Source organism: Hippopotamus amphibius, chromosome 1, assembly GCF_030028045.1.
Source record: "Hippopotamus amphibius kiboko isolate mHipAmp2 chromosome 1, mHipAmp2.hap2, whole genome shotgun sequence".
In the NCBI taxonomy this organism is placed as follows: domain Eukaryota; kingdom Metazoa; phylum Chordata; class Mammalia; order Artiodactyla; family Hippopotamidae; genus Hippopotamus; species Hippopotamus amphibius.
Genome location: NC_080186.1, coordinates 172,107,425 through 172,124,507, shown reverse-complemented (window position 1 = coordinate 172,124,507; position 17,083 = coordinate 172,107,425). Strand labels below are relative to the sequence as shown.

General features: G+C 40.7%; 1 protein-coding gene across 1 annotated transcript in view; it reads left to right on the top strand.

Moving 5' to 3' along the window:
- The first annotated feature begins 4,860 nt into the window (after positions 1-4,860).
- CCDC192 (coiled-coil domain containing 192) overlaps positions 4,861-17,083 on the top strand; it is a 176,049-nt gene continuing 163,826 nt past the window's right edge. Inside the window, exons 1-2 of the mRNA XM_057719857.1 lie at positions 4,861-4,893; positions 8,661-8,768. Of these exons, the coding sequence (XP_057575840.1) occupies positions 4,861-4,893; positions 8,661-8,768 (141 nt within the window). The remainder of the gene's footprint in view (positions 4,894-8,660; positions 8,769-17,083) is intronic.

The window sequence follows — 17,083 nt, the reverse complement described above, 5'->3', positions numbered from 1 at the left end:
AGCCTCAGACTGATGTCCAAGTATTGGATTAAACGAATATTAAGTCTAGGAAACACATACATATAAAGACACACAATTACTGAATCCGTTAGGACATAAGGTTCTAGAAAGACCTGACAGAACCCCAGTGTGCTATCAGATATTCAAAGAGAAACCCAACAGAAATTGACAACTGAAACAGAACAAATCAGAGACAAAAGCAAAAGCAAACAAACAACAAATAACACCCTACACCTACAAACATCAATCCAGGGAGATTTTGTAAGCTAGGATCAAATATAGAAAAGAGCTGGAGTACCACCAGAGAGAATGGAGATTCTCAGAATGTAATTAGACAACTGTACTAAGAACTAAGATAAAGACAAAAGCCTAATATTAAATACCAAGGCAGTGCGTCATCTGGAGAATAGAGCAAGGAGTCTGAGCAGACTGATAGTGTTGCTTATAAGTATGTTAAGATAAAATAAACTTAAAAAGTCTGGAAGAAAGGGGAACAGAAGAGCTTACTGTGGTTGGAAATATGCAAATAAAAAGAAAGGAATAGAAATGTATAAAAAATAGGGATGAAAGGAAAGTATGAGAGATATTTTGTCTGTACTACCAAAAACTTAGCTAGATATAGAAGTATATAAAAAGGCAAAAAAAAAAAAAAAGAATAAAAAATATCATTAAAAAATTATGTTATAAAACTTGTAAATCCCTTAGGGCTAAGATCGTATTTAATAAATCCAAAAAAAAAAAGAGAGAGAGAGAGAAAGAAAAAAAAAAAAAATCCAAAACTGATCCCAGAATGGACCAGTTCAATAGGTATTGATACTACTATTTCTGTTTCCTTAGCGTCTCAGCTGTAAGTGTCCTTCTCCTTGCCTTGGGTTTTTTTTTTTTTTTTTTTTTTTTTGCGTTATTCTGTGACCAGCAGAGGTTCCTTTATTGTTCGTCTGTAAGCATCGGTGTGTGGGGAGGGAGAGGGTTCAATAGTGGCTCCTTCTCCTGGGAGTGAGTGAGCAGTGGCGCACTGTTGTTTCAGTCAGGTTTGGAGGTGCCTGTTGCAGAGGGCGCTGGTGGCTCAGGCGTACACAGAAAGTCTTAGAGTTGGGCCTCTCTCGGGGTTTTATTCTTATTGATGCTGTTGTTTTTTTTTGTTTGTTTGTTTGTTTTTCTCTCGGCAGCCTCCCTGCTGCTGGCGTTGCCAGGGGTTTTAATCTAGCCCCGCCCGAGTGCCTGAGGGTGCTTGTTATCCCTGAGCACCTTAGGTGGCCCGCAGGGCGTCTCTCCACTGCCTGTTGCAGAGGCGCTGAAAGAGAGGGAGAGGCTATGCGCGCGGCTCCTCCCCCCCGCCCGTGAGCCTGCAGCCTCCAGCCGCCATCATGGCCGGGCAGCTCTCAGGGACCGGCACTCCTCTCCGCGGACCTCCTCCCTCCTGTGCTCTCGGTCGGTCACCCTACCGGCAACAATGTTTCTCACCCTGAACCAGCTCTCCAGTTCCCACGCTCCCGCTCCTGGACCCTTCGTTCAGCCGCGGATCAATGTCTCGGTCCGGGAACGCTGAGCTGCATTGCGGACGTTTGGTATGTTTCTCACTCCCTCCCGTCTGCCACAGCTCCGCCGCTTCACCCTCTCTGAGCCCTCGTAGAGGCCTCCCTACCGGCTATGTCCGGCTCCCCGCAGCCCTTTCTGGTGTCCGAGGCCGTCTGCTGGTGTTCAGCTGGTTCTCTGTGGGTGGTCCTTTATTTTAGAATAAAAACTAAAGGTGCTGGAATACACTATTCCCTCTAAACAAGGAATTCATAACTTGGGCTACATGAATAGCAATGAGAAAAACACTTAAGCACCCTGAAAGTATATGCAAAATTGTGTGCATGTGTGCTTATTGTGTGTGTGCAAGCATGTATACAGGCATTTTTTTTTCTAGTAAGAGAATTGACATATATCATCAGGTAGTCAAAGAGATTTGTAATGCTCAAAGTTTTAAGAAATCCACCCATAATATCAAAATGCTGGAGGGTTGTTTTAAGTCCGAGAACAAATTCTGCATTACAACATGAACCCAAATTCAGGTCTCCTCTAACCCAGTTCCTGTTTTACTGTTAACTTTAATTGAAGTGATGGAAGATACAAACTATTCACTAGGTCCCCTTTCTCCCATTCACAATCTGTAAGAACTTATAAAACAATATTGTTTGAGATAGATCTGGAAAATTTGAAAACAGGTCAGGACTGCCTCTTACCTCCTTCTAACATCTACCAGAATCCTCATCAAAGAGAAAGGAACAAGGCCCCAAAGCACAGGGCAGTATTTTATGAGTGAGAATAAAAATATTAAGTTAACCACCAAACTCTTGATATCCCTTTTATTTTTACATAAAACTAAATCCCAGGATTTTTGTATTGGACAGAAATTCTAAACTGAGAATCTGGTGAGGGTATTAATCCTGTATGTCTGGTTGCTACTTATTTCTCCATTTCTTAGCAGAGTACCTGGCAAATAGTGAGCCCTCAATGAATATTTTTTGAACTTAAATGAATTGAATTGCTTTGAATTGAACTAAAATGAGTTGACCTGTTAAGAGTTTAAGGTAAGCCATTAAAGTTATTTATGAAGTTATCATATGTCACACGGCCATTTCTCTTTAACTTCCATGCCAAGAATCTTTTTATAAATCAAAATCTGAGTCAAGAATTCCTTTTAAATACCTTTTTCTTTTATTCTATCAGTTATGCTATAGAAATGGAAAAGGAGTTAAATCTTTCACAGGGTAAAAGATTGACCTTTATAAGTGTGGATTTTTTTCTAGAATAATTGCATCTTAGAACTGTACTAAAGCAACTTGATACTGAATTCAGGTCCACTTTGGACTTTGTCCAGAGGAATTCAGGGAATATAGTTCTGGAATAGCCACCTGACAAAACAGTCAATGTATAATTTAACAGAGATCACTTAGATAGAGGCTCTCTGCACTTTTAGGTTTCATAAACTAGTAAGAATTTCCATCAAAAAATAATTGGGATTAGTTCTTGTAGGACTGCCAGGTTTTCAATTTTTTTCAAGAAAAAACAGTAAAACACAATAATTCCCATATACCCTCTTAACAACAAAATGTACAGAATGATCATAATCTCAGAATAAAGGACAGTCCTCTAAACGGAATAAATTTGTCTTCATGAAGAATTCATAATGTCCTTTCCAAAGTTAGCTTTCATCCTTTTCTCGCTGACTGGTGAAAATGTTATCATAAACCAACACTGATCTATGGGCTGGCATTTGGGAACCACTAATAGAATTAAACCCCTTTCACCTGAGATTCCTTTGTTTCCACCTCCATATCCACTCTCCACCCTTCCCCCCTCCACTCTTTTCCAGGGACCTGGTGTCTCTGCACTTCTTGTTGAGGCTCTCTTGCCCTCTGATTTCTCATCAGGTTCAGCCCAAGGAAGATGCAGACAGAAGTACAGTGGGGGAGAGGAGAGGAGGGTCAGGCTATTTATTCCACTGGTCCATCCACCACGACTGCCTGGGCACAGGTTGGCAGCAGCTGTATTTCTCTGCCCAAGGTCTTGGTTTATAGGATGGCCCTGCCCCAAGCTCTCTTTCTAGATCCTGTGATAATGCTCTCCCATTACCTCTCCCCCTAGCTCTTCAGATCAAGGTAAGGCAAAGAATTTACAACAGCCAGGACATGGAAGCAACCTAAATACCCATCAACAAATGAATGGATAAAGAAGATGTGGCATATATATACAATGGAATATTACTCAGCTATAAAAAGGAATGAAATGGAGCTATGTGTAATGAGGTGGATAAGACCTAGAGTCTGTCATACAGAGTGAAGTAAGCCAGAAAGAGAAAAACAAATATTGTATGCTAACTCATATGTACGGAATCTAAAAAAAAAAAAAAAGTACTGATAAACCCAGTGACAAGACAAGAATAAGGATGCAGATGCAGAGAATGGACTGGAGGACACAAGGTTGGGGGGGGCGGGGGTCGAAGGGGAAGCTGGGATGAAGTGAGAGAATAGCATAGACATATTTACACTACCAACTGTAAAATAGATAGCTAGTGGGAAGTTGTTGTATAACAAAGGGAGGTCAACTCTATGATGGGTGATGCCTTAGAGGACTGGGACAGGGACGGTGGGGGGTAGTCATGGGAGGGAGGGAATATGGGGATATGTGTATAAATACAGCTGATTGACTCTGGTATACCTCAAAAACTGGTACAAGAGTGTAAAGCAATTATATTCCAATAAAGAGCTTAAAAAAAATAAAGTAATAACACAGGGAAAAAAAACGTTAAGGCAAAGAGTATCTTTGCATCTAGGAAGGTCTCACCACCCTTTGCTGACTTCCTTAACTGCACTCATGCCTTTTCTTTCATCAAACTGTCCTCAACCACTCCTTTGGAGTGACCGTCTGTTTCCTTCTCGAACCTGACCAATGCATTCTTCATTTAAAGTGAAAAATCTGAGGCCCCAAGAAATGAAGCCCCAAAGTCACATAGCCCAAGTCACACAGTCAGTGAGAGTCAGGTCAGGTCCTGAATGTGTCCTTCCAGATTCCAAGCAGAGTACCCCTTAGTCAGTGCTCATCCGTCATCCTCCCGTGAGCATCTCCTTCAGGGTCATGGTGATGGGCACTTTCTAGAAACTCTTTCTACTGGGCTTTGACATAGTTGTAACTTGTTCAAGTTTTGAATTTAAATATCTTCTTTAGTAATTAATGAAACAACCCCCAACACAGATGAATATTGTTTTCACTAAAATGGGTTGGAATCAGGAAACTGAGTTGTTAAACTGTTACCTAAATAGAAATTGGCAATTTACCCTAAGAAACTATTGCAAAAGCTAAGCACAGAACGACATGAGATCTGATGAGATCGACGAACTTTCCACTGTAAAATGAATTCTGATCACCAGAGATTGAGGGAAGGATGCAGAAAATCTGCCGGAGGTAAGGGGCTGAGGTGGGGGCGCTGAGGAAAGGTTTTAACCTGCGTGGGAAATATGAGCAGGTTGTAGAGGGGTAAGGAAGTTTAGGGCCTTCGGCGCTTGTCAAGCAGGAGGAAAGAGGAATGTCTCAGTTATAAATAGATGAAACATCAAGCAGGAAGCTTGACTGTTGCAAAATGTGTTGAAAGCATGTTTTACCTGGCAGGAAGTTACTGCACCATTGGGCAGGGGCTGCTGCTGGAACCCTGGACATTAGATGGTCCAGATTGCTAGAAACATTTAATTGTCTTAAACTGACTCACATCAAGTTGCTCTTCTGTAAAGATGGAATTTGCCATAACCACATCTTTATTTAGCAATCCTGCTTTTAAAGAAATACACCCACATATTTAACATACTTTGTTCTAATTGCATACTTAACTGAATTTCCCACTGCTGTGCTTTGATCGTTTGCTGTTACAAAAGTGCCTCAATGGGAACTTTCTTTTACTAGGGTTTAAAAATAAGTTAGAGAGCTTTAATATCAAATGATGCTCCTTAAAGGAATTAGGAGAATAGGGTTATTAATAATAACGTTAATTGAGCACTTCATCTGTCCAAGCAGTTACCTGATTTATGTCATTTAATCCTCAAAACAAGCCTGCCATCATCACCAACCCCATGGCCACCTCCTAGCCCTCTGCTGTGCCATCTGGCCCCTGGCCTTGGGAAGCAGACTTTTTCTGGGGCTCTGATCCCTGTCAATGTTCTAAGCCAGAACCATGGAAAGTATTGCTCAAAGGAGTCACTGCTACAGCCTCTCAGCCTGAAGGACTGCTCCATCTGGTGCAGTCACCTTCTCTGACTGCTGAGGCTTCCATCAACAACTCTTTACTGAGCTCCTACTAAATGCTCAGTGCAGTGCCTATCTAACTTCTGCATTCAGTTGCCTTTCTAAGTGTTGCCCATGGATTCAGGAAGGGGTGGAAGATTTGGATGAATCAGAGCCCTTGAACCAGTCCTGAAGGGTGGAAGGGATTTGTTTGGCTGAGGAAGAGCAAGGTCATTGTAAGACAAAGAAATAGTGACTTAAAAGTAAGGAAGGGGACAATGAAAAGGTACTGAGATGGGTTAGAAAAATAAGAAAAATTAAATTAGAACAAAGTAGATTTTCCTCCAGATCCTCAAATGAGGAACCTTTGCAGCTAAAAGAAAATGTACTCTTACAATTTTGCATAAAGTTTGTCAATTAGTAGACTGTCAACTTTAACACACATGCATAATAATCTAATGTCTTTAATGTAACCCAAAATTTAATGAATTATTAATATTCTGTAATATTCTTTTATTCTGACCATCTTGGTTATCTTAGATACATGCACTTAGATTAATGATGTGTAGTTAGGTAGAAAATTTTAGGACAAACTGTAGAAGTTAAAAACTGGAATACCCATTGAAGTGCTGGAATTTACCATTTGAAAATCTACAGACACAGGCTCAATCCCCAAACATCTATATATATCATGGATTTTCACTTTTGATTAGTATAATTCACTTATCAGTTACTTTAACCACCAAGTTTCATGTTCATAAGAAACACAAATCACTTTCTGTGCTGTGTGTCCACATGTGCCTGAGGCAAAATGAACCCAATGGTGTAAACCCCACCTTGCTGCTCTCGTGCCACTGCATCCTGCAAAAGTGGGACAATAACTGACTACACCTAACTGTTTAGAGTCCCTGAAAACACACACCTACTTCTGAAACTTCCAACTCCATGCCTTTACTTGTGTGATTATTCTTGATGTAATCTGTAGTCCTTTTTTTGGTTAATGGAGGTCGTCTTCTATTAAAAAGTGCTTGACTTTGTGTAGGCCATTTTTACACCAGTGTAGATACATTCATGGCTCTTTCCCTTAAAGGAGAGGGGACAGGAAGGCAGTTCAGGGAGTGGGGAGTGACAGCTGAGGTAAAGGTGCAGAAGACAGGCTTTGCATTCCTCACAGTTTGCTCAGGACTCTCCCTGTTCTGTAACACACGATGATCTCTTAAATCTACCCATACAAAAGTCCTATGTTATTTAATAACAGTGTCCAGTCAAGCCTGTTTCATTTGGTTTTGACTTGCAACGCTTTTGTCTTACTGGAAATGTTTGTCCTTCTTGGTGAGGAAAATTAGGGATGTTTGGAGAAAAGGACCTAGAGAAATAGATTAGGTGATCTTGTTGGGTCTACTCATAAGCATTTTAAAAACTTCCTCTCGAGGTCAAACATTGGACAAGAAGGTTCTCCTTGGAAATAGTGATCTAGATTAGGGATCCTTAATCTTTTTGGAATAGTTTGGACTTTTGACACTTTCTCCTTTATGCATAAAATGTTTTGTAGCATAAACTATCTGTAAATATAAATACACAAGAACTTTGTTCCGAGGCTTGAGTTTTGAGACGTTTTGGACTGACTCTTGAAATGACTGGAATCATGTACGGAAGGCTGAGGGTCCTTGGTTCATGACTAATCTCACTGTTGTAACCCAAGATGTTCGCCTCCCCCCAAGGGTGACCCAGGGGAAGGTTACACAGCAGCGTGTCACTTAGGAGCTGTGCTGTTTTTGAGACAGAGAAACATTTCTCTGCTTCTCATCCCATGGAGTTTCATTTATATCAGAGGTCCATGGCAAGGCCCTAAGGTTCCGAAGATGGTATGAACAGTTATAGGAACGGAATGAATGCTTTAATTTTTATGGCTGGTTCCGTTTACCACCAGATGGCTCTATTGTATCGTCAGGAGATGCACATATGTGTAAAATTGGTGGGCTCCTACACCAAAAGCCAAATAAAGCAGCAGGTTTTTTTCTTTTCTCCTTTCTTTCTTTTTTTTTTTTAAATACATAGGAACACAGTTCTTTCTTTCCTGTGGGGTTAATTGGAAGCAGCTGCAGCAGGCTGAACATTCACAAAAAAACAGGACACACCTAAGGAGCCTATAGGGATATCATAATCCTAGCACATATGAGGTTTTCCTTTGACGTTTTCATATTGCTGTGTACTTATTAATTAACTGTCTCAATGGCAAAAAGTAGTCAGGAAGTGCTCTTGTCTTAGTAACGCTGGTAGTTCATATCCTCATACCAACTATGCGCATTTTCCTGCTTGTACATGAGAAAGAGCAACTTTAGAACAATTTGAGAGGCAAAGTCTACACATCTGCTGATTTGAGTCACATTAGCCATGTTCTGGGGAAGAATGATCTGATTCTAAACCATGTGGTATTTTTGCTTTAATGGAACTTGTGAAAAGAAGGCAACAATCAAAGAAAACAAGAGCTTCTCTGAGTTCAAATGACTGTGACCCCCAAGATAGGTGAATGTTAAAAATTTAGGCGTTCTAGGTGACATCTGTCATTGGGAATGTGAAACTTTGGTTCTAACCTCTTGAAGAAAAGCTCTGTTTGTATCAGGAATAAAAGCTGCAGATTAACCAAATTTCAACATGGATATTTTATTCTACCTTTCTAAAGCTGTTCATTGTTCATTAATATGCATTTTTTTACTCTGCCTTTGGACTCTAAACTGTTAACACTTGTTTTCGTAGCATTTCATTGTTTTATTGCTATGTTGAAGAAGAAAAGGAGATGATATGTGTGAGTTTATTAAGCCTATCCTTAGTCCCCAGAGTTAAGATGTGCTCAGGAAACTACCCATGTCAAAAAGTAACACTTGATTATTGTTTTAAAGAAAGAGTCCCTGGAAACCGGACAGATGGCGTTTACTCTGGCACAACTTGAGGCCTTGGAGATTTGCCTGAAGGAAGCAGAAGAAAAAGCTAAAGTCTTATCCCAGCAGGTAATACCTGTCACTGGAACTGGAAATATATGTTCCTCAGTGTGCAGTAGTGCAAGGAAAATCTAAATATGTGTTTTAACCTCTGTACCTACACACACACACACACACACACACATCCCCACCCCATTTCATTCATTTTAGTTATAATAATAATTACTTTAATCCGTATGGACATTTTCAGCCTTTAAAACTCCTCTTATATTTATATTTTGATTTTCATTCGCCACAGCCCATGAGTTAGGAAAGCCACCTTTAAGCAAGTAGATTTCTGAATAAGTGAAACATATTTTCGTTATAAACAGATAAGCCCCACAGTAAGATAAAACCTATAGTAACCACACCAGAGCAACTTTCTCCAACTATGTGAAGAGAGTTCAGCAAATGCTGGCATCCCTCTTGGGCTTTGAAACTGACAGAAGCAAAGCAGCTCATAGGCAGAGCATAGCCTCTGCTGGGCAGTTGGGTTGCTTTATAGGTCATCTGCCTACATACTAGGTCTCTGATTTCAGAGACACTGAGTATGGCTATCAGTAAAGCTCAGACCATTTCCCAAGACAATTACATTTGCAAACAGTATAGTGTATATGGTGCAAATCCTACTGTTACCGGTGCCCTTCCCCCTGGGCAGGGGGGCTTGGCAGAGAGCAAAGCTGCCGGGAGTCTGGGTCCTCTCACAGCACAGGGCACCAGTGCTCAGTGTTGGTGGCAGTCCGTGGAGGAAAAAGGACACAGACCTTGAAATGTTGCAAACATTGATTGATTTGTCATGGATTGAACCATTTTGCTAATAAATGTTTAGAAACTTTTGAAAAACAACTTTGAGTTTTTAATAACAGAGGTCTGTATAGCAAAAGTTGAGTGCATCAGAATTTTATAAGCATTCTTTGCAGAGACTAGGGGAGAAAGATGCTTGTGTTATGAGAAATAGAAATACATTTAACATGTAATGTAGGGATGCATGCACAAATGGCCTCCATTTCTTTTTAAACTTACCAGAAAAGTGCATCTGTTACTTTGGCACGTGTTTACTGCTGACTACCTAAATGTGATAGACGCAAGGGGTCACGGGGGCCTTCTGCCAGTTAACAAAAGGGTGGTGCCCGAGGCCCAGACCCACTGGGGAAAGATTCCATCTCACCCACATGCCATAACTCTGGCTTGCCAATTCAACTTTTCTTTAAACCAACAGAAAAAGCAAGCTTCAAACTGTGACAAAATTTGAATTACAAAGAATATAATGATAAACATGAGGTACCATTTCAAAGCACAAAAACTAAGGATTTCAGAGCATGCAGACCTGGAAGAAATTTTGAATGGCTAACTAAAAGAGGGCACCCTTGCTGCCATTAGGTTACACTAAGAAGATGTATGTTCATTTTGTAATTGAACGTCTTTTAATGATTCTAATGATTTAAATCAGTAAAATTCAGTTCACGCATAAAAGGACTCATCCTCTTTGTTCTTTATAAAATGCTTTTATCCAATGCAAATAGCCCCTAATATTTTAAGATTCTTAACAAGATGATCCCTTTATGTAACATCAAACAATTAGATACTTCTTTTCAGTGTTTAGCAGATTAAGTACATAAAATGAAAACTGGATTTTGCACAACTTCTTTGTAGCTACCATTAGTAAGATGCTAGTTAGCTGTTTGGGGGAAGAAAGATGGATAAGCAAAGCTTTTCTACCCAAGTAGCTCACAACCAAAAGAATCACTGTAAGGGCTGGAGAGTGAAAATAGGTGTTTGTATGGCTCCCAGATAGACTGCAGAACAGCATTAAGTTGCAGGATCCGTGTGTGTTATTTTCCTGAAGTACTACCCCTGGAGTTGACAAATTTGCATATTACCAAGAGAATTCAATTGGAAGTTGGCAATGGTGTGGGGAAAAGGAGAATATTATGTGTGAAAAAAAAAAAAGCACATTACAGGCATTTTCAATATTACATTTTTAATTAAGCTGAATATTTTATTAGATTTGGCTGTCTCCACTGTTACTGTTGAAACAGGTTAATCAAATACACTGTTCTCAGGGGATTTAATCCTGAAATTTTTGCTCTCTCCAGTGGCTCAGTTTAGTCTTACTCTTAAAGAGATAAAAACTGTAACAACACTCCCCTCCCTCCCATTTTTAAATTCAGTAGATGTTTTAAAAATGTGATGACAGAAAGATAGGCAAAAGTAAGGGGAGCAAATGACCTTTCTTAAGGCTAAAATAGGAGAATATTTCTGAATGGAACACCTGTGTCAAACAATCAAACATTTGTCCACTGGGTGCCACTGTCTTCCTTACCAGGCTAGGCCACTTTGTGATTGCAAAGAGAGAAATTGTCTTTCTTTAGTGGTCCAGACAATGGTGTGTGTGTGTGTGTGTGTGTGTGTGTGTGTGTGTGTGAGAAGGAGTATTTTTTCCTGTTTACGTGTGTACATGTTAAGGCTTCTTTTAAGTACCATTAATTTAGGATTTGTCACAAGGCTGGTGGTAATGCTAACTGGCTTTCATTGGTAATCCAAATCATTTTGTCAGATGGGCTGGCCTGATGGGCCAGAAACAAGTGGGGAGAGGAAAAGAAATGTCAAGTAAAAAGATTTATGCTGGAACTGCGGAGAGGAAGCTCATGGTACTGTCGACCAGTAGGTCCTGCCTTTGCAAAAAGGGTAAATTTTGATGTTAGCCGAATTCTGACCTCCGGCTTTGCCTCTTATACTGATGCACATAGAACTAACTACTCAGATAGATGCCTCGGGTTCATCTACACTAAGCACCTGCTGGTCCAGGGTCTCAGGTTACTTAAACTGAACTTTTCCAGGGTCCCATCCTGCAAGGTCTCTGTTGGCTCACTAGGCAAAAGAAGGAACCTAGAAATAGTGAGGAAATAAGGAGCGTGTGGTGCTTCCTCTGTGAGGCCACACAGTAAACAGACTTGTTTGTTGGCTTCCCTTAGTTAACAATTATTCTTTATTTCTCTGCAGTCGTGTCTCTAGTGTCAGAATAAAAGAAATATGAGATCAGGATAACTTGCAATTAAGACTTTTGATCTGGGCTGTTCACAGCTCTAAGAAGTAAGTTTGCAGCAAGTCAGGTGGCCAGAGTAAGAAAGGGACATGAGAATCCATCTCTTGTCCTGGGTAATAATGGAAGGTAATTCAAAACATTGCCAAGCTTTGCTAAAGAAAATACTTGATTATATTTCCTGTAGGTTATGATCAGTGGCGGGAAATGCCTGGAAATTAGGTAGTAGAGAAAGGACTAGAAGGAAGAAGAAGAAAGAAGGAAAAGAGTTAAGAAGGAGAAAAAAGAAAAGTAAAAAGGTTTCAGGAGAAACTCATAAAAAAGCAGTTTTTGCCTGTGTGCTGGCTTCTCTCACCAGTACACACAGGAGGGGCAAAGAAAGGGGCTCTGGGGGCTGCAGTTTATGACCGTACACGAGCAAAGAGATGCCGCAGATTTTGTGCTAAAAGAGTGTCAGGGAAAGCCACAGTTTCACAACCGGAGCACACATCCAGAGACCCCCCAGCGCAGAGGAACACTGTGGGCCAGTTCCTGAGACACTTCCTCTGGCAATTGTGTTGGCCCAGCGTCTCTCATTCATCACCAGCTCCCAGCAGCAGACCCAGGAGAGCTCAGGCTTTGTTTCTACTCCAGTACTTGCTAGCTTTATGACCTTGGGCAGTTCACTTAGTATCTCTGAGTCACAGCTGTCTTATGTAGAGGAGGGTAAACACACCACTTTCATTGGGCTGTTGTAAGGACTGGATGAGATAAGTATACCTGGTTCTTAGTAGCTTCTCAATAAATGTTAATTTATCTCTACCCCTGCTAGTGGTCATAACAGAACTGTATTTTCTGAGTCATATGCCATGGGCTAGTGTGTGTGTGTGTGTAAGTTTCCTTTTTTACTGATGTCTCTCAAAGTGTTTGAAAGACACCCAAATTAAAGCACAGTGGTTCTTCTCTAGTGCTCGCAACCTCAGTCTTTCAACCAGGAAAGGCCCCCATCCTACCCCAGCTCCCTTGTCCTAGCTGGCTTTTTTACCACCCAGCTTTCTCTTCCCTTCTTTCCCAGCTCTTCGTTTGGTAAAGGGACTTTAGTACTTTAAGCTTCTCTCTCTGTGCTTCATCTCCTAAGTCTTCTATTTGTTTCTGCCCATTCTTTGATTTTGCCAAGATTGGGAGCTGAATTGCCCTTTCAGCTCTGGTATCTGGTCTTTTCAGGGTTTGGAGGGGGAAACTGGGGAGTGAGGGGCATCTGTAATCATTTTCTCATCAAGGAGGTGAATCCAGTAACAATTATGTAGTCAGAATTAGCTTCAGGCATCTTTTGGATACCATATCTAGCAAAATATTAATTACACATTGTGTGGCATCTACGCTAGCTGGGAAAGAGATGCCATCATCTGAAGCAAGAGCTAGGAGCTAGGAGCGAGGAGGTGGGACGCTTGGTACAGAACTTGACCTTTTTTTCTAACAATTGTTTTTCCCAGGTAGAAATAAGACATAGACAAGACACGGCAAGGGGCCCTTTATAAAGGCCCTTTATAAAAATAAAAAAATAATTTTGCCCCTTTTGTTTTCATAAAGAGAGATTTATTGGTGATACTCAAAATGCAGAGAAATTTCAATGGAGAAGGACATGGCAGTTTTATTTCTCAACTTTTGTAAAAAGCACACGGGAGCCTTTTTCTTACTTCTTAGTAATAGCTCATGTGCCAGTCAGACATAGTTTTCCTCTTACTAGATGAGAGAGACATTTCTGAAAGCCCCCAATAAAACTAGTAACAGCAGCTTCCTGTATCCTCATGCTACCGAAATTGACCAATTATGTTATACTCAAAGAGATCCCTTTCCCTTTTTTTTCCCCTTGGGGTCTCCCTGTCTAAGGTTTTCTTCCATCTTAAAGAGTAGCAGAAGCAGTAATGGAGACAAAGCATGAAAGGGCATGCAGTAGGGGTGCTAAGTTCACATCCTACAGGGGTGCAGGCCTGATGCCAGACCCCTGCGATGTATTGCCCATGGTAGGCAGAGAGTGGAGGAGCACCCTTCATTTGATCCACACAAGAACCCTATTAGGGGCACTATTATTATAATCCCCATGGGGAAAATGAGACTGAAAAACATGAAGTCATTTTCCCAAGGTCATACAGTTAATAAACAGGGAGGCTGATAATAGAACGTAAGTATTTTTCAAATTCAAAGCCCCTGTTCTTAAGAACATGTGGTCATAGGTCAAAGCCATTTAAAGAAGTTTCCTACTCAAGCAGCACTGAACAAAAAGAACACACCTTGGTTTCCAAACTGGAACCTAGAGGGCTTATTAGACATATGGTTGGGTCCCACACCCAGAGTGTATGATTCAGTCCATCTGGGATGGAGGTCAAGAATGTGTATTTCTCACAAGTTCCCACTCTACCTTGAAGTGAATTTCCAGCCCTAACCCAAACCAAAGGGTGAAGAGAAACCATCGCCCTTGCTCTGTGCCCTGAAGCTGCACAGTAACTAAGTGAATCAGGATTAGTCTTAGGTACATGAAACAAACAACCCAACTAAGAGCGGCCTAAACACGTAATAGAGTAAGTCTGGACACAGGCAGCCCAGGACAGGCTCAGGAGCTCCGCAGTCATCAGAGGCTTGGGCTTGGTCTGCATGCATTCACGAGCATGGCTTCCATCCTCAGGGTCCAAGAGGCACCTGCAGCTGCAGCCGTTCACGAAGGCAAGTGGCACGAAGATGAGAAAGGCAAGAGCCACATAAGGACGGACACCTGCCAGCTGAGTGGCCTCTTTGAAGAGCTTTTCTCCAAAACTCCCCTAATGAATTCTTACATATGTCTGACCACAGCGAATATCATGGGGGCTAGGAAATATGGATTTTTAGCTGGGCACATTGTCACCCCAAGAGTATAAGGATTTCTTTTTTACTAAGAAGGGGGGAATGGATATTGGGTTAGCAAATATCTGCTTTGCTCATCCAACCTCTTCACCTAACCGTTGCATGTAGTGCTTTGTCCTGGTAACTTCAGTGTTCTTTTGCATGTAAATATCCAGTTTTCCCAGCACCGTTTGTTGAAGAGACGATTCTTCCCCATTGAATGGTCTTGACAGCCTTGTCAAAAATCAATTACTCATAGCTGCATGACTCTACAGACTCTCAAACCGATTCCAATGCTCTATAATGGTATGACTTTCTGCAGGTACTTCTGGTTGTAAATCTCAGGTGAATTTTTGAGTTGGAACTTAGATTCAGTCTTCTGGGTCTTTACCAATACTTTCTCTTAGTGTGAGAACTATCATGAACCCCTCTGATATATGCAATAGTTTCTGGCGATTGAATGAGCCTTCTAACTGATCTTTTACCTTTAACACTGAGCAAAGTAAGCAAAAAACCAGAAAGACAAAAGACTGGTATGTCTGACTCTAATAACTGAAATGTATTCATCATTTTTTACCTAAGGGTCTAAAATAAACTCCCATTATTTGAGTCCTAGTGTTCAATCTATGTTTTCTTTAAGTTTAGGAATAGAAAGAATATAGACCCCCAGCAAATGTTTAGATGCTGAATATATGTACAAGTAGCTAAAAGTGATTTGATACATACTGAGATTGCCCCGAAAAATGTTCTGGTTCTTTTTTCATTGTCTAAATGCAACAGTAGATCCTTTGATGTCAAGTTTATTTGAAATAAATAATGTGCCCTTGGTAGGAGTATTCATTTCTGCAAATGCTCAGAAATTATGCTTGATATGCCAATCTGAAATCATGAGTTTTTGTGAATGAGTTTTTGTTTTCCAATCTGTTTGGAAGTCTACTTTAATGCCACAAAATCACAAGCAGCTTGTTTGACTTGGAATGTGTTTCCTAATCACCATGAAACCTAGTAACTGAGAATCTTGTTAAACAATTTGGTTCTAGTTTATTTTATTGCAGAAGAATTCCCTCTTAACACACACACACACACTCACACACACATGCGTGTGTACGCGCCTATCTAAGCAGTCATCAATTTTAACCCTCTTACTGGATTGTTGGGCATCAACTGGAAACCTCAGAGAATGTAAGGAAAGAATACAGGCCGCTGAAGTGATGTGTTGTTTTGAGTGGAGTCAACACAATGACAAATGGTCTTCTGTTGTCATTGTTGTCATAATCAGGATGTGTGGACTTCTGGCCTATTACATAACTAAAGACTTCCTTTTGCTTGTAAATGTCAAGATCAAACAGAGGTCAGTCTTAAATAGCTGACCCAGTGCTAATAAATGCGACTTTCTTGTCTAAGAAAAAGCAGAATGCCTTGCCCCTTATAAGTCTTGGCTCTGATGATAAGAGCAGGTGTCTTTTTGCATGGGCATAACCTGCATTTTCTTCATAAGATTTTCTCAGAGATGGCAAACTAACTTTCATTTTGCTTAACCTCTACAAGAAAGTTAGTAAATTATGGTATGCTTTTGTTCAATTATTCATTTATTCATTCAATAAAATATTTATTGAGCCCTTACGGAGAGCTAAGCGTTCTGTAAGGTATTCCTATATATGTTAGCTCGTGTATTTCTCCCACTGGTCCTGGAAATTTGCATTCCCGTTTTGCAAACGATGAAAGCTAAAGCTCTTATGTGGAATTGCAGCCTGCTTGTCTGCTCTTTCTATGCATTCTCCCTTGGTGACTTGCCTGTAGAGTACAATCTACCCAAGTCTTCATCATTAGTCCCAATCTTCCTCTTGACCCCAGACCTGAATATCCAACTGCCTACTGAATAGGTCCACCAAGGTTCTCAGAGAAAACTCAAGCTCTACCCATCCATAAGCTTCCTGCCCCAAATCTGTTTCTGCTCGCAAATCCCCTAGGCCAGGGATAGGTGCCACCAGCAACCCCTGCGGTTTATATCAGAAATCTGCGCTGTTTTGATTCTTTCTTCTTCCTCACCCCACACATCCAATTGCTAAATATTATGAATGATTTGTCTCAAACAGTTCCTCAATCCATCTTCTTTTCTCTATCTCTACCACCATTGCCCTTGTCCGGGCTTCCAACTGCAGACTTCTTCCTACTTTACTTTCATGACGGTCCTTGTTTGATGTCTCCTCAACACTTTAGCAGGAGTGAAGATTCTACAAGGCAGACCTCCTGTTTCTCCTTGCTTAAGTCCCAAATTGGCCCCCCCTTTCCTGTCAGGATCAAATATACACTCCTTAACAGATTTTACAGTCCTTTGTGGTCTAATCCCTTACTTATTTCTCCAGTTTTATCTAACATTTCCCCCAGCATATTACTATTACACTACTTTCAACTTCTTAAAAGTAATATATTCTCTCCTACTTTC